This window comes from Betta splendens, chromosome 17 (genome assembly GCF_900634795.4).
Source record: "Betta splendens chromosome 17, fBetSpl5.4, whole genome shotgun sequence".
Lineage (NCBI taxonomy): Eukaryota > Metazoa > Chordata > Actinopteri > Anabantiformes > Osphronemidae > Betta > Betta splendens.
Window position 1 is genome coordinate 10,870,929 of NC_040897.2, and position 17,151 is coordinate 10,888,079.

At 45.3% G+C, this 17,151-nt stretch overlaps 1 protein-coding gene across 3 annotated transcripts; it reads right to left on the reverse strand.

The window, feature by feature from the left end:
- Window positions 1-858: 858 nt before the first annotated feature.
- klhl14 (kelch-like family member 14) lies at window positions 859-12,464 on the reverse strand. Of its 3 annotated transcripts, none has more exons than XM_055504042.1 (9): window positions 11,578-11,749; window positions 10,094-10,994; window positions 8,380-8,501; window positions 4,937-5,026; window positions 4,269-4,347; window positions 3,967-4,157; window positions 3,139-3,297; window positions 2,679-2,821; window positions 859-2,494 (listed from the first exon to the last, which is right to left on the reverse strand). In XM_055504042.1, the coding sequence occupies exons 1-9, from the start codon at window positions 11,636-11,638 to the stop codon at window positions 2,354-2,356; spliced, it is 1,887 nt and encodes a 628-aa protein (XP_055360017.1). In that variant the 5' UTR covers window positions 11,639-11,749; the 3' UTR covers window positions 859-2,353. The 3 variants fall into 3 exon arrangements, with proteins under 3 accessions (XP_055360017.1, XP_028987718.1, XP_028987717.1); XM_029131885.3 differs by lacking the exon at window positions 11,578-11,749 and adding an exon at window positions 11,782-12,464 and having other exon boundaries at window positions 861-2,494; window positions 2,679-2,836; XM_029131884.3 differs by having other exon boundaries at window positions 861-2,494; window positions 2,679-2,836; window positions 11,578-11,746.
- Between the last annotated feature and the right edge of the window lie 4,687 nt (window positions 12,465-17,151).

Sequence of the window (17,151 nt, forward strand, 5' to 3'; positions counted from 1 at the left end):
GTTTGTACTATAAAGAAACTAGAGCCAAGGACAGAGAATACTTTGTCTGTAATCAAATGGAGCCATTATGGTCCATGTAGTTAATTAAAAGGTCAGCTGCGTTCATTTCAACTATCCGCTTATTCCCCGAGCTGAGGACGAGGTGTTCGCAGTGGGACTGGGAGCAGCGCAGGAACCATCTGCCGCCACAGTGAAGGGTAAATGAAGACTTCACATCCACAGACGCTGCACGCTCACACTCAAATTACAGTTCTCTCTCTCTGTTTTGTTACTGACCACAGGAAACGGCCGCAGAATCGCCGTCACCGTCGTCAAGGCATTTTGTGACGCTAAGTATTTCCTGAAGTCTCGAAACCATATTGTGTGAATTTGATATGGATTTATGTAAACTAGCAAAATCATCTCAGTGAGGAAATAATTGCTGTCTTATCCTCCAGGCACATGGCCAAGTGGATGCATGGAGGCGCCAAGCAGAGAGAAACTGCTGCCACGGAAAGAAAGAAAAAGCCCGTCAGAAATAAAAGCGCCAGGTGTGGATGTGTGGGGGGGAGTGGACGGTGAGACAGTTGGTAGTAAATGGTTGGCAAATCAATTGTGGTCTGGCATGAGCGACTGCCCCGGGGGTAAACATCAGGTTCTCATCTTACAGACATGCTGCGATTTTAGCTTCAGGTGGTTCAGGCTCACGTTTCTTACGAAGGAACGAGTCTTAGAGGTAATTGGCGTTGTCTCACAGTCTGGAGGTCGAATGCAATTCTGCCTTTTTTTGATGTTGCTTCTGTTGAACTAAACCTATTCAACAGCGATGGCTATTAGACGCGATGCACTTTAACCAAGAACAAATACAACAACACGTTTTCGTTCAAACATTTTATGGGTCCAGTGTTTTCAGTCAAGCATCGTCACTCGAAGTGACAAGTGTTTGGTTCATTTCACAGAATTTCAGAATTTTACAAACCAATGTGCTGCTTGTTAAACAAACGACTCAGACCTTCCAGTTAGGATTAAATAAAAACAAATAAAATACATTAAAACATATTTAACTACAGATTAAACCAATTCTCTGTCTCAATGTCAAAGAACAAAATTGGCATTAGAATCAAGATTCAATTTATTTTTATGTTCTAAAATGCAAAGGACATAACAGGATTTGAGAATAAATCCAAGGTTAAGTGCACAAAAATGTTTCACTGCAAGCGAATATGTACAAGAATGAAGTCAGTTACTGCATCGATATTTAGCGTCAACCTTTAAACCTAATGACGTCGACTGCAATGGGTTCATCTGTGATGACGTTTCTTTTTAAACACACATCACATTAATAACTTTACATTTCGGTGAACTGGATTGGCGGAATTCAGAGTTCACCGTTAGTGCATCAGGAGCCACTGTGTTTGTTTTTCATACATTACAGATTAGACTTTCATGGAGCTGACGTCGGGCCTCATCAACAGGCCGGTTAACATCAACCTGTAAAGAAGAACAAAGCAAAGGACCACCTCCTCCCCAAACATGCCCCCCACACATCCATGAGCGAGCAGTTACAATTTGATTGTACCGTCGTAGTATAACTTATATGAAAACCAGCTTTAGGAACCAATGGTAAATCTGTGAATAGTTTTTCTTTAGTTTTTTTCTTGCGACACAAGTTTGGCAAGTTCTAGTCTGTCGAGCAGAGAACCTGTAAGAAACTCTTACGTTCAACGAGTTATACAGATAATTAGTTACAAAATTAGGGCTGGGTGACGTGGACACCTTCTCGTCTTTGCCTCAAACCAACAATGACGACTGTTGAAGGCGCTTTATTAAAAAATGTCCATGACAAAGACAACGATCCAGCCAGGTGAGACAGCAGGTTAAGTCACGGTACAGCCAGAAAAATGAACATGAGCCATGAGGAATATTTATACACTGGGATCATCAGAGCAACTCACCCAGCCCTAGTTTTACTGAACCCCTTCTGCAGCAGTGTCAGTCCATCACACAACACGGCGTTATGTTGGAATTATGCATCTACTGAATACAAGATACAATGGATTGGAAAGCTATAATTCATCAACACTATGCGTGCTATAGAAGAGAAGCCAAAAACACGTACTATCAGCTTAAAAAAAGCAAATATGAAACCATTTCTCAAAACACACGAGTTTAAATACATGAGCTACACAATTCATTTGTTTTTGTTTTTTTGAGGAATAACGAAAGTGCTCTGGTCAAACCTGTAAAAAAATAATTTATACACGCCTCCGTAAAATTGTCACACAGTTGTGGACAAGTGTTTTGCTTATTGGTGGTCCTCCCCCCAGTCACTCTGCTGCTCCCCGACCTCGCTGCCCTTCGCTGGGATTAGTTGTCATTTGTTGAAGGGGAGGCAGGCGGGTAGTATGACTGTGGAGCAGGCCGGACCCGCTAAGGGCTCCGCCACCTCTCCCTCCAGCTCTGTCCATGTTCCTTTCTCTGGGCTGTAGCAGATGGTGGAGGACTTATAGGCCCCCTGAGGAAACAAAACACCCACTAACTTCATTTCCCTTTTTACAATGGTTGACTTTGTAAAAACTTTAAATAAAGCAACAGGCACATATTTTAAGGAAAGCTCAGCCCTTCAGCTGAAGAGTTCTATGGGTCAACAAATTGCCAATAGCACATATCTTTTCTTGTAAACATATACTGTACTGTACCATGCTCCAGCTATAGCCGCCCACGAGGAAGATGCTGTCATCCAACACAGCACAGCCCGGGCCGCTGCGACCCTCCAGGATGGGCGTCTGCAGGATGTTCCACTGGTCCGCTTTGGGGTCGTAGCACTCGACCAGCATCACGTCTAAATGGGAAAAGCCTGTGAGAAAGAGAAAGCAACTTTGTGCATCACAGGCAGTTACTGGGGCATTGAGGGTTCAGGTATGAAGCGTATGTGACTTTAAAGCACCTGGAATGCTCATTTTTGCATTTAGTTTATTTAATTTTATTTTACACCTTTTATTTTGCTATTAGGTTTAGCTTTTCTTGCTTCGTTCTCCAGTGTCCTCAGATTTGGACGGTGTAATCAAGGTCAGCATCGCCTGCAGCGTGCCTTTCACCGTTTTTGGAAACAAAATGCATCAATCCTCATTTCGGCTCCTGAAAGGCTGGAGCACTCACCTTTCAAATGGTTTCCTCCAATAGCATATAAGCGGTCGTTCATCCCCGCCAGGACATGAATAGCTCGCTTTGTGTTCATATCCTGCTTCCTGGCCCACACATCCATTATGGGGTCATAACAGTAGAGCCAGGACACGTACTCGCCATTGTGTACTCCTCCTGCAACAGGTAAACACAGCCACTGCATGAGAGGTAATAAAGTAGAAGAGAAATGATGTCTGTGTGAACTCACTGACATTATTAATGTTTTTTATCAAAAATTCTAGTTCCCTTCGTGAAAAATATTGTTATAAATCACTATTTGTAAGTTTATTCTCCACATTTTCTTTTAAACTTTTGCCACCACATTGTTTCTCAGTTCGTAAAGGGTTAAAAGCATCTTATACAACCAGCTCTATTGTCGTCATAATTAATATTCGCTTTTAGATTTATAATATAATGACTCGCATGATGCATAACATGGCACGTCATGAAGTTCGCCAGTGACTCACAGACAGTCAGTGTCGAAGAGATGAGTCTGTGTCTGATTTGAATATGACAGAATCAAATCAAATCAATACAAATTTCAGGAATGATGTAGAGTTATTTGGTGCGTTTCTCACTAATAAACCAACAAAGTAACAGGCAATGCAGATAAAGCAGAATTAGGAGTCAGTTTATTGTTGTGAAGTCTCATTATAAACAGATGTGACTGAAATTGAAAAATGAACAAACATTACAGTACACTAATACGGCTGCCTTGGTAAAGTTTTGTGACATACATCTTGTATTTGGCTTCTATCTCACAAAGGTTAATGAGTGTGACTGAGAGGCAGCGCCTCCACTGACCTGAGATGTAGATCTTGCCGTTGTGCACCGCTCCGGCGTGAGCAGCCAGGGGCTGCGGCAGGGACGACACGTAGTTCCACTCGTTGGTCTCCAGGTTGTAGGACTCCACGCTGGACAGGTAGCCCGCCTCGTTCCTCCCACCGATCACATACAGGTGCTTCTCCAGGCGGCACGCGAAGAAACTGGCTCTCCTGCGGAGGAGGCGTCAGGCGGACGACATCATTAAGACATCGTTTTCTGAGCTCAGATGTTTCACCTTTGGGTCAGTGTCCAATCAAACACAGAACCGTTATTAAACGCACCTCTCCTGCATGGGGGGCAACTGTATCCAGCTGTTGAACCTGGGGTCGTAGCGGCTGACGAAGTTGGTGCTGTGCTTTCCTGAAAACGAGACGGGCGACAGCGGCTATTTAGAGGCTTCCGATGAGCGAAGCGAAACAGGCCAGTGCCAGAGTCTTGGTCGCGGACCAGTAAATGCAAGTGTTCGTTTAAAAATAAGCATAATATCTGAAAATCACCACCCACACGTGATCGTTTTCAGCGTTAACATGCTGCTTCCCACCACTATTAGTGTTAACAAGTGTTGACTGAAGGCTTTTTTCAGGCGCACAGTCGCCTGCTTTTGGAGGACAGTCTGTTCAAAGCCGCTTAAATAATTCCTCAGGACGTCTACTGCTGTTTACCCACAGTACACATACGCACACGCCACTATACTAGTAAAGGATCGGAGCAAGCGAGAGGAGACGAGCAGTAGCGACAGTACAGCACGGCAGCGTGTGGTCATTTACAGGCAGCTTCACCATCTGACAACAAAGCACACACCAAAATATTTAAGTGTTAGTAACAGCTATTAGCAAGTGTGGAGCGGAGTGTTGTTTGTCCACTCGAAGCTGATCTGCTGTCGCGTGTGTGAAAGTATCTGCGAGCGCTGCAGTGACTGGGTCGGCTCTGAACGGGCCCGGGTCCGTACCGTTGGGGTTCCACTGGTCCTCTCCGCCCAGCAGCAGCAGGAAGTTCTCCACCTCCACCACGCAGTGATGGGCGCTGTTGTAAGGCATAACTGGACGAGACACAAGGTTTGAAGGGGGTCAGAAACATGAAACGCACAAGGTCGAACTGACTTTAATATTGTAAAAAAATCATAAACAACTAAACAATCTTAGGACTAAGCCGTGCTGAACGTGCATGCATTAAATGCATCCACTGAATTACACCCTTGCAGACATGTACAGCAAAGTGTGTTTTGTGACTGTGCTTCACATTCACTGATCTTCATCCTTCCTGTCAAACCTCGACTTTGCATTTGGGATCTTAGTTGTTTTGCTGTGAGCTTTTCTGATTTAGCTGTCAGGTGTGCTGTTGATCTGCTCTGCATTTCCCATAATCCAGTCATCCTTCAATCCACAACCTTTACAGTAATTCATTAGTTGTTTTGTCTCTGCAGGCTTACATGTACTATTACTGTCAACTATGTACTCAAAGATTTTCTTCAGTGAAACCTGTTCTACCTATATACTTTGTTATATTATGTTATTCTAAAACGAGTTGTCTCATAGGACAGATTGACTAAATAAGTGAATAACTGTTGCTCAGTAGATCCTAGTCAGACTAAAACGAGGTCAGTATTTATAGAACATCGACAAATCGTTCCCTAACATTATCTTCATAAAGGATATTTGTGCAAGTGGTGATGTCATTCAATGACTGGTTCTATTTAGTCACGCTGAGTGTACGATTGTTTGACAGGGGCTGATCACCGCACGTAACAATGTCAAGACTCATTTCATTTCCAGAAGACTCTGTGTGTGTGTGTGTGTGTGTGTGTGTGTGTGTGTGTGTGTGTGTGTGTGTGTGTGTGTGTGTGTGTGTGTGTGTGTCTGTCTGTCTGTCTGTCTGTCTGTCTGACAGGACCCTTCATGGAGGGTTGTCCCTGTGCATGTTTTAAGCTTCCCTCCTTGGCTCCATTTTTTTCAGGAGTGACCCCATTGAGATGTAGAGAAATGGTCTTAGGTGACAGTCATAATGAACATGATCGTGTTCACTCAATAAATCTCAGGCCCGGTGCTTTTTGAGCACAAATCAGTGAAATGTTAAAGCCCACCTGTCTGTCTCCATCAGTCATTTCCACTGTCACCTCCCCATCGCCTGATGGATCACAGTTGCTGCAAAATTAGACAGCCTTGAATCTCATTTCTTTCCAATTGGCCTCTCTCTGCAATCTCACTCCGGCTGCCTGACATGTGCCTGTGGAGTCTGCGTGAGCGAGCCGTCTCCGATAGGAACTAATGCTACATACTCTAAACACAGCTTTATCTCAAACAAGGGGATTACGCTGCCTGCCTCCAGTGCACCTCAAAGACGAGCCATACGACTGCCGAACTCCTTTACATGCTATTTACATTATCTTCCAGTCAGCAGTATATAGGACATGGATGGGCGCCTTTTTATTTGATGTCTAGTGACTTGTACTAAAAATCATCTCACATCCTACGTGAAAAGAGGATTATTACTATGCAGTATGTCAGGCTACAGTATGAGGGTTCTTAGGACCTTGAACAGTATCTACAGGTGCCACAGAGGGATAAGTACTAGAATCCATACAGTACCACTGTAATAATTTATAAAGAATGAAAACATTTTTTTATCTATGAGTTACATTTAATCCGTCCCCTCTTCTCCCAAATCTTGCCAGAACCCCAGGGGTGAACAGCCACCGTAGGGCGGGATGAGCACGTCCTCCACGAGATGGACGCCTTCACTCCAGTCGCTACAGTGAGCTCCAGGGCTCACTAGAGGGAGTCAGAAGCCTCGGCACAGAGCCTCCGCACGCTCCAGCGGCTCCACAGCTAATGCGCCACTGCTGCTCCAGCCATGACGCGCCTTTAGCACCATTACGATCGTCTCCCACTGAGCTGAAGTCCTTTGTTCTAGGCCATTCCGCGTGCACCGGGTTCATTTCCAAGGGCGAGAGTTTAATATGTGGTTGGGTGAAAGGAGGAGAAGAAGAAGGATCCAGCATTGTGGCTGAGCCTCTGCCTGCCTTTGTCATGTGTTCGTCCACGCTGCAGTGGGTACACTAGATGGCAAACTTTACACTCGAATCACAGAGCAGCAGACTTATCTGACACAACAAGAGGGATCAGACTCTGCCCAAATTGTGTTGATGAATGTCTTAATCAAAGGCTGTCCCTCTCAGGTTTCGCCTCATTGAAAAGTTATGATTGAATGTTAATAATCTTCTATTCCACCACCATTGTGTGGAGCCTACATCAGATGGTCACTGATGTGTAAGGGGATGATTTTGCAGTTTTGTCCTTCCACTTGGCCACGGACCATTTGAGTGTTAACTTTTTAGTTTTGAATGATGGAAATCCCTACTGACCTTTCGCTTGTTGCAGTTTATACCCAGGAGTGTGGGTTTAATGGGAAAATGACAATATAAACACCAACAAGCATCAGGATGCTATGGATGCATGTCTAAAAATAAAAAAAAGAATAAAATAAAAAACAGGCAACTGCCAAGAAGCAACACAACACGTCCAACATCGTTAGCGAATCTCCACGCGGGCCCAAGATGACAACAAACAGGACAGGCCTAGAATAAGGCTAATAAGTACAAATGAAGAGACAACTCGATACGTCTGGAAATGATGATGCAAACGGCAAATACGGGCTACCATTAGCTCCTGCTTGACCTTTGCAGCATGGCAAGAATATAGTGGTGAACCTTAAAGGTCAGGTAAGACAGAGACAAAAAAGAGGAGGATGCTCCAGGGTTGCGTTTGTAAATTCACAAAGGTTCCATAATATGTTCTCTGCAGAGGCTGCATTTGTGTGTATGTGTGTGTTTGTGGAATGATGACATGTTGCTTCATGATATTATAAAATCAATATTGTAACCCACATCCTGGTGTACATCCCTGTTTGCTGTCCTTTTGTTAGTGCTAATATTTAGTTTTCCAATTATGGCACTAATGCTGACGTTCATACTGACACCAGGCTAATTACAGGTATATCTCACGTATAGAGGAATTTTATGTACTGTATGTATTAATACACATCAGGAAATAATGAAGACACAAAGATGTTCTTCACTATTCTTGCATCTCTGCCACAATAGATCATTAGAATCAAGTAAATCTCATCATGCATCCTGCCAGCGTATTCCTGCAAAATCAAGGGAAGCCGGGCATGACGCTCCACAGTGCTGTGAAGTCACGCTCTGATTAAAAACTTATATTAAAAGTGATAGTGAGACATTATTACCTAAAGGATTTAGGGAACTCCTTCCCCTCGTTTTCGGTGAAATTAACCTGTGTTCCATTCATCTATAGGAACAACTATTTCTCATTATGAAAGCCACGAACGCGAGCTGCCTCAGGTAAAGGAGGAAGCCAGCTGCTCGCTACTCACTTGTGAGGATCTTCCATGTCTTTTTCTCGTCGTCATAGTACTGGACCAAATTGCTGGGGAGACGATCGGGTCCAGGGGGCAAACCACCCACCAGCAGCAGCATTCTCTTATTGGAACGGATTCTGCAACGTCAAAGGTTGTGAATGGTTGAGAGAGAGAACAAAACAGGTGAGAAGCCCTGGAACCAAACATTTACAGTCAAGGCCTTGTGACAAATACGTACTTTGATTTTTTACTTTGAGTGGAAAAAAGAACAAATGCTCTGTGTCTGAGCACAACTACTCGAGACTACTAATCAGGGCCTGTGGGGTTTAATATGTCGCCATGTTTATTATAATTAACCAAAGAATTGCTCAACAGCACATCTATTCCTCTGATGTGTTATTAAATGGTTATTGTACTCTAAAGATATCTTTTCAATTAGCTGTGCAGCAAGGACAATGCTGCAGGGTGCCATGCTGGAGGCTAAGAGCACAACCGAGAACATAAACCTGCCTCCGTCATGTCTCCATTTCATTGGTTACAGTGATTCATGTGACACCACTGTGTCAGTTGTGAGAAATTACCAGCTGGAACATATATATATTTATTATATAGTGTGATATTTAACATCAGAGCTGCACACTTTACTGTACATTAATGTCACTAATGACCACTGTCTAGCTCTAATGTATTTCAGCACTAATCCACCAATTAATCACAATATGCAGGAGAAGGATTAAGAGGAGCTGGCCTTTATTTTTGGGCATGTTCACCTTTTTCCCTCTTTCATATTTTACTTTTTCACGCCTGGCTGAATCACCATCGTCTTGGTACATTCTTCCTGCCTCTGCCCCAATCTGAAGTGTTTTGGGGTTATTCATATGCAAATGAGCCCCTGGACATAGATAATGGTGATTAATTGAGAGGAGAGAAACAGTGGCACGTGAAACTAATTACGAGGATTCCTGATTCCCTGCTCATTTAAGTCTGCGCGTGAGAATAGATATGTTATTAAGATATTTGTATTTGTTTGCTCCAAAGTGGGGCTTTCGAGTTCCGGACAAATCTCTAACATGCAGCTCCATTTTCCCTATGCTCGCACATTGTATCTAAATAAAAATGTTCAGGCTGACGTGTAATTAGTCCAAAGAGTTTAGCTTTAATTGTGTAACTGCAGAAAGTTCTCTAAGCAACAGCAACATCAGTGTCAGTCAGTCCGTTCACTGACAGGCCCGTCTGCAAGGCTGCCCCTCAAAGCACTGATCAGGACAAACAAGCTCATACAATACCTGAAAACACAGGCCATGCTTTAAAATGTAATACGCCCATCAAATCGGATCGGTTGCTGTAGTCATGGTCATTTATCAAATGTATCACATCAATCTGCTTTGTCTACACTAATTAGTGAGCAGTTGCGCAAACATCTGAGGATAAAAAGAGTTGTTATTCCTCACGTGAACATAAGGCAACTCTGTAATTAGGGAAACACTGTGGCATGGAGTCGATCAACACCCTGATAGCATTTTCTTACAGGAAATAAGCCCCAGGTCCCACTTTACTGGGCCTCACGCCTCTGACTGACCACCTACGTGGACTAGAGGGCAGAACTGCACTTTGATCTAATTTAACAAGAGGGAGGCATTTAGTCGCCTTGCTTCCTCCTATATGTTCATAGCTGTGTGTGTGTGTGTGTGTGTGTGTGTGTGTGTGTGCGTGTGTGTGCGTTTCTCACCTGCTGGCCACGGTTTGCCTGCAGTGTTGCCTAAAAGGCATCAGGTGGTAGTTCATAGCGTCCAGCAGCAGCTTCTGGCACACGGGGTCGCTCCTCATGAAGTCAACCGACTGCACCCTCTCCACCAGCTCTGGCGCGGGTATGAGGGCAAAGCGCAGCCTCTTCATCAGGTCCGGCGCGTAGTGCATGCGAGTTTCCCGGTCATGCTCCAGCCACAGGACCGACATTTGAAACAGGGCCAGCTCCGACTCCACGGGGGGCGGCAGAGCGTCCAGCATGGCGCACATCTCCTCAAAGTTCAGCAGCAGCACATCCTCCACCAGGTACTTGTTGGCCAGCTTCTTGGTCTCATCCAGTCCATGAAGGGCGGCGATCTTGCAGATCTGTTTGTAGTTCTGCACCGAGATCTGGTCATTGAGGAACTGCACGCTGAGCTTAGTAATCTGGGGAATGTTGAGGATCTTGCTGACTGACAACACTTCTTCCACCGTGTCCAGGGAAAGAGTCACATTTGCCGTGTACAAATACTCCAGCACTAATCGTAATCCAATGGAAGAGCAGCCCTGGAGCACCAGGTTATTGATGGGCCTGGCGCTGGGGGTCATCAGCTTGTCATCGGGAGAGGAGGACGGGGTCCCACTGCTTCCCTGGTCCCCTTTGCTCCCCTCGTTGTTGATCACATTGTGGGATGAGAAGAGAGACCTGAAATACTGGGAGCAGGACGCCAGCACGGCTTTGTGGCAGTGGAACTGCTGTCCCTGGGCTGTGAGCGTTACATCACAGAAAAGCTGCTTTCTCCATAAGAGGTTGAGCCCGTGCAGGAGGGTGTCACTGTGTGTTGGGTCAAAGGTGGATGTTCTATCGCCCGATCTGGACATGACTTCCTGACTGTGAACGCCACCTAGGCAACAAATAAACCGTGCACGCCATTTAGGTCGGGGTCATTTATTTGCAGGACACACGCGGCTCATGCACGCTAATAATACACAAAAACATTCCCGGAGCAAGTTATCGCACAGTTTCCCCCCGTTCATCCGGCGAGCGATACGCGGCGTGCGACGGCGGCCGGCGTGAATCCACGTCCCACACGGCTTCGCTCGCCCTCAACTTTGGGCTCCGCTCGTAAAGCAGCCGACAGAAACGCAGTAGTTCCCACGGCGTGGTGCTCGCGGTCATTCTTAACCCGAGAATAGGGCTGAAAAGCGGAAGACGCGCGGGCGGTCGAGCGGCGACGCCGAAAGCAAGACGACGACGCCGCCGCGGCGCGTCCTCCGCCGCGACGCGGCTGAAGTTGCCGGAGGAGGAGGCGAGCGGCAGCCGCTCCGGCGGACGGAGAACGCGGCTTCCGTGCCGCCGCTCGCCCCCCCCCACGACGAGGACACCGCACGTCGCCCCGGTTTACGGACTCATACAAAAGCAATTAGTGGGTCCGCGCCGAGCCGTCGGGAGCGGCGCGGGCGCGTTCCGCGTCCAGCCTACTGTACCTGAGCACCGGGGAGGGTTCCGGGGAACGCAGCTCCGGGGGAAGTTCCATGTAAAACGCATCGCGGTGGTCGCTCAGACGCCGCGGCTGCGGGCGGAATGTGAGGGAACTTAACGCGAGCGCGTCGTGGCGTCGTCGCCAGATTCGCCAAAAGCGCCTGTCACAACTAAATGATGAGAGCAGCCCGAGAAGGAGGCAAACTTACCTGACTTCGGCTCGTGTCAAAAAAGAAAAGTAACCTTCAGGTTCCCAATAATCTCACTTGAATTTTCCTTTGTTCTCCTTTTGAGAAACGTCCTTTCCGTTAAAGTCTACAGTCGGCGGCGCCTCAAAATAACCATTGATTCCAACTCACAAAGTCACTATTTCGGGTTATTTGTTGACGTTGATCATTTGTTCTTCTGAATTAACAAGAAGTGTGTGAGTGTGTGAGAGGGAGCTGTGCTTTCTGCAAGAGAAGAAGAAGAAGAAATATACGTGTGACAAATTATGCTACCAAGAAACAACACATCATTATCCTTGGGCCTGGGGCTCAGTGAGTCGTAACGAGAGTAATAGGAAATCCACGGTTGGGGAGAGAAACGGTCGTGCATGGCCGGTGGAGAGAGACCATGCAGGGGTATGGATGCTGGAGAGACTCGCAAAATTATGGCTCAAGGCTATTGTAAAAACTGTCGAGCGTAAATGACTGCGATTTCAAACATCTATGGAAGAAAGAAAAGAGAAAGGGGGAGAAAAACCGAGTCTTTCCCTCGCTGTTATAGAGAGAACCGTCAAGTTTTAGTGCGCATTGCTAATTAGTCAATTTCTCTCTGCCTTCACAGCCCGACGACTTTGCTGCTGAGCTGAAACTGCTAATTTCTGGGACCAGCCTTTTTTTGGCTGTGAACTGGATGGATGAATGGCTTGTCTCGCACAAATGACAAAAAGCCCCTGCCTTAATCTCCATCGCCAAAATAACCCCTCATTTCATTCTGCTCCTGCTAGTCCTTCAAATGAAGGTGCTCCACGCAAACCCAAGTTTGCATACGCGCCATAAATACAACATACAACATAATGTCCAGGGAGCAAATAGCCGCCACCTTTTTATATTATAAACACCGGGTCATACAACCCATGAAACACAAAGTGATGTAAAGTTGGGAGGAAAATGAAGCCTGACACAGCACTGTGCTCTGTTATTATGTCCTCTGATCACATCCCTGTTTCACAACCTCACCCCCTGCAGCTTCTGGCCTGAGAGCACAAATGAATGAAACCTGCTGCAGCATCGTCGCTGTTAAAGGGCTGGGTGCATATTCAGCCCCGGCACCATGGCCGCTGTTTGGGTTTTAACGTGACAGGCAAACTCACAGATGCCAGTGTTTCACCCTGTCCTGTGACTGCAGGTGGTGTCATAACACCTTAGCTTCAGGTCCTGTCTCAAAGTCAACCTGGATGCCTTAACTCAGGTCAAAGCCTGTTTTCATTAGTTCATCTCAGACTGAATCCATCCTACAGTGGAAAACCAGGTGATATCGTCCTAATACTGTAATTAGTCCGGTAGTCTGGTCTCGGGATCAAAACCAGCAAACTCGTAATCGTCCAAATTCAACCACGGACTGATACGTGCGACTTATTAGGGCAGGATAAACTGTCAATTAAATAAAGAGCTCAATTAAAGTGAAAATAAGCCCTAACTCCCGCGGGAGTAGAAGTGACAGATACCTCACAAGTTCTGAAATGACAGATAGGGATAAATGGGTTTGTTCATGTACTATGAAATAGAGCAACACCAAGCTAGCGTTAATGCAATAACAGGACACATATAGGTAGAATCCCTGATAGATGAAAGCACACGTTGATGTTTGAGGCTTGACAAGTCTGCGCGTCCCCTGAACACGTTCATTGTATGAGGTGTATGAGATGACTGATTAGACTGTGCACTGCATTTCAAAGCAGCGTCGCCGCTGAGGGAGAACTACTAATGCTCTACTATTAATTAGTGGTTGGGAACTACTAAAAGCAGCTTTTATCGTTGTTTACCACCATCACCACGTCGCCTCACAGCGCTACTGTACTTGTACAGTGTATTTCTGGTCGCAGCCCAATACTGTTATCTTTACTAGCATTCAGTTAGCACTACATTACCCAAGTCTCGAGCGAGCTATTCTAACGCAATAAAATGACCATTTGCAACTCTTTCAGCTCTTTGTAGCAACTCAGTCTCCTGAGGCCACTGGTCTTCAGATTGCAGGGCCTTTATGGCTGTAAGTTGTTGCAGTGTGCAGAGGGAAGGAGGGTCATCAGATAAGAGAAGAATTTCTAGACTAATTAAACCCTTTGAGACAGAGAATCACACTACAGTGATTTACAACTCTCTGTACCAGTTAACCCGACTCATATTTATCTGTCAGATTACTCACATACCATATCTACCTCTACGGCTTAAAAAAGTCTTTACATTGTGTTTTTGTGCTTAATATCCTGAAGCACAGGAGGTGAAAAATCAACACTTGGGCTGAGTTTTCAATCAGAAAAAAATGCAGCCACAGATCATATACAGCACGTCTTACAGTGCTGTGCTATAATAAGCTCCTTGTAAGCTCAGGGGCTCCTCTGCGATGCCTATGTTATAGCACATTCTCTGATTGTGTAATACTTTGCAGCTTAGTGCATTCAACAACATGGAAAAATAAGCCTACACCACACAGACACAGACATTACCGTGGCTCCGGATAACTCATTAAAGAATGAACATTTAATCTAATCAGAGCAATGAAACAAAACAATAGGAGAAGCTCCAAAGTTGCGAATAGCAAAGTCTACCAGGCATAATTCCTTTTGCAGGCTGCAGCAGAGGGGTATGCTAAGATAGAAAGTATTATTTTCCTAAATGGAAGGTGTCAGATGGTCACGGAAATGTGATCGGCTGTTCAAGATCACTGCTTCCCATCTGCAATTTGTGACGTGTGAAAGATTCAGCCCAAATGTGCTCACCAAGCGTAAATCCTCAGCACTTTCTCTTATCATGGAAAAGCAAGATAACCAGCTGTTTACAGATCAGAGAACATATCATATTAATATCATGGAGAGGGTGATATCATCTTGTTTGTAAAATATTTTGTTAACTAAGTGTGGTGTGGTATAGCAACCTAAAAAAGTCCAAGTTGTAATTTGTGGTTTAGCAAAAGTGTTGTAGTTTAAAGCCTCCTGCTGAAAATATAAATAAAGGGAGGGACGGAATGCTGCAGGGAGACAATGACTGCAAACTGCAGGTTACAGTAAACAGAGAATTAAAAAGCTTTCAGCAGTTACATTTGAACTGAAGATCTCCCTCAGCTTCAGTAACTGCACGTCTTAATACAATGTGATTCAACGTCTGTGTCTCACACGCGGTTGTGCTGTGATAGGGAAACAGGTAACATGCGCTTTTAAAGGGCTAAGTCATTTCCTGGACCAGTTACTATCTCCCAGTAAGAGTCCCCATCATAGAAACTAATGAACAGGGTTAATGTGTATACTGGAAGCAATCATTTCTAATAGTGGTTGTACTCGATTGTGATTAATTTAAATGATTTCAGCCGCGTGTTTATCTATTAAATATAGATTCTACATATACAGACATCGGGGCTGATTAGAGCACGCTTGTCATCTCAGATCAAACTTAGTCAGACATGATTCATAAAACTTCCACTGTGTAATAAATTGGCAGCGCTTATATTTGCCATTCAGGGAGTATGGGAGGCCTGCTGTTTTAAACCCCCAGATCCCCACACATGGCGTAGCCACCGCAGACACGGCTCAGAGAGTCAGCCGGCAGCCGGGAGGTGAGCAGAAAGGAACAGGCGGTGTCCCCTCCAGAGTGAGCACAGGAGCGTGTGTGTGTGTGTGTGTGTGTGTGTGTGGCATTCTCAAATGACAAAAAGGATACCAGTTGTGCAGTTCAGGTGGGAGGAGACACGGAGGTGGTGTGGAGACTCACCTGAGGGGAGAGTCTGAGCTGCCGGGGCCGGGGCTGCAGAGGAGACCCGGACGTGGAGGGGCTGCAGGAGGCCACTGTGCCGTGGAGGGAAAGGGGGCTGCTGTTGCGCACTCTCCCCTGCGTGATGCATCTACCTTCAGGGTGGCAGCAGGCGTGGAGTGGGGTGCGATGGAGCGAGCACGGGCTCAGTGGCGCGGTCACCTGGGGACGCTGGAGCCGCTGTAGCAGGACTGATAGTTATTCCTTGGGAGAATTTCAAGATGAGCCCCATTGTATTAGCAACCCGCTTCTACTAAAACTGTATCAAAGTTCTCAAGCCCTTACAGAGTAAAGCTGGGGGAAATATGTGACACTGGTCTGAGTTTCATGTTCGCTGAAAGAACCACAACAAAGGGGAAACTGTTCAAATACTATGTTTAGTCACAAAGAAAACATCGAATATATTTAAAACAGTTTCTCTAATTAAGCATCATATTTTAAACGCTAGGTTTCACTCTGACTCTGAATTACTATTGTCAAGTTAAACTTCAGTAAATTCCTCTGGCAATGGGAAGCCAAGAAATTATTCCATACTGATTTGAAATTCTCAGACATTAAGCTTTTTAATTTCCATGCCATACTTTTGTGTTGCAACTGTTTCAGTCGTATCTTTTAGAAATTCTCTGTGTCTAATATGGTCAGCACTCCCAATTATTCACTCCACTGACAAGTGAAACAAATGGGACCAACCAGTGCATTCTGTATTATCTACACCCCTTGGATTCCCTGACAATAATTAATACAATGGCAAGCTGCTGTTCCCAGCCCCGATGACATGAGCTCAACAACATAAGCTCTCTCCTTCCAAGAGCTCTTGAGAGGAAATTACATCCACAGGAAGGTCACACACATGGCGGCCACTGGTAGCTGGGTCACATCATCCCACTGCCCGGACGCCTGCATCAGATAAAGGTGCTGTGGTGGGGCTGCTGTTAACATCACCAGGTTATTACTCACATCATTACACCATGAATGTAAGGTGCATGGAATATGTCTGGAATAATACGAACGTAGCCCCGACCACAGAGATGCACACAGGCTGTCCCGTATGTAACAGAATAAGCAGCGGTGCTGACCACCTCACTGTCACTGGTCACACATCATTATGCAGCGTTACCCCACTTGTTTAATACTGATAAACAGATATAATCGCATACACTCTATACTACTGTGTGATATTTGCGTGATGCTGTATGTTGGCAATAAAAACCTTCAATTAATACCAACGTATTTATGGTTTCAATAGTCAACAGACCTACATGTTCCGTTCGTCTCTGTCATGTAATCACACTAACCTGTTATTTTAGTCTACAAGGATATTAACAGGTTTTTTTTTAATTATAGAGGAGCGCATTCCCCCAACATCCATTAAAGGAATGCCACGCTAATTTTAAATCCTCGCAGCAGGCATTGGCATCAGCAGAAGAAAAGTGGATGAGTTTCTCTTTAACAGCTGTAATTTGTGTTTTCCAATCACCATGCTGATTTCTGCTCATTATGCTCCGGTTTCACACCGGTAAGTGAGCAAAGTTTGGATTGATTGACTCTAATTAACTAAAAAATGTTCCAAGC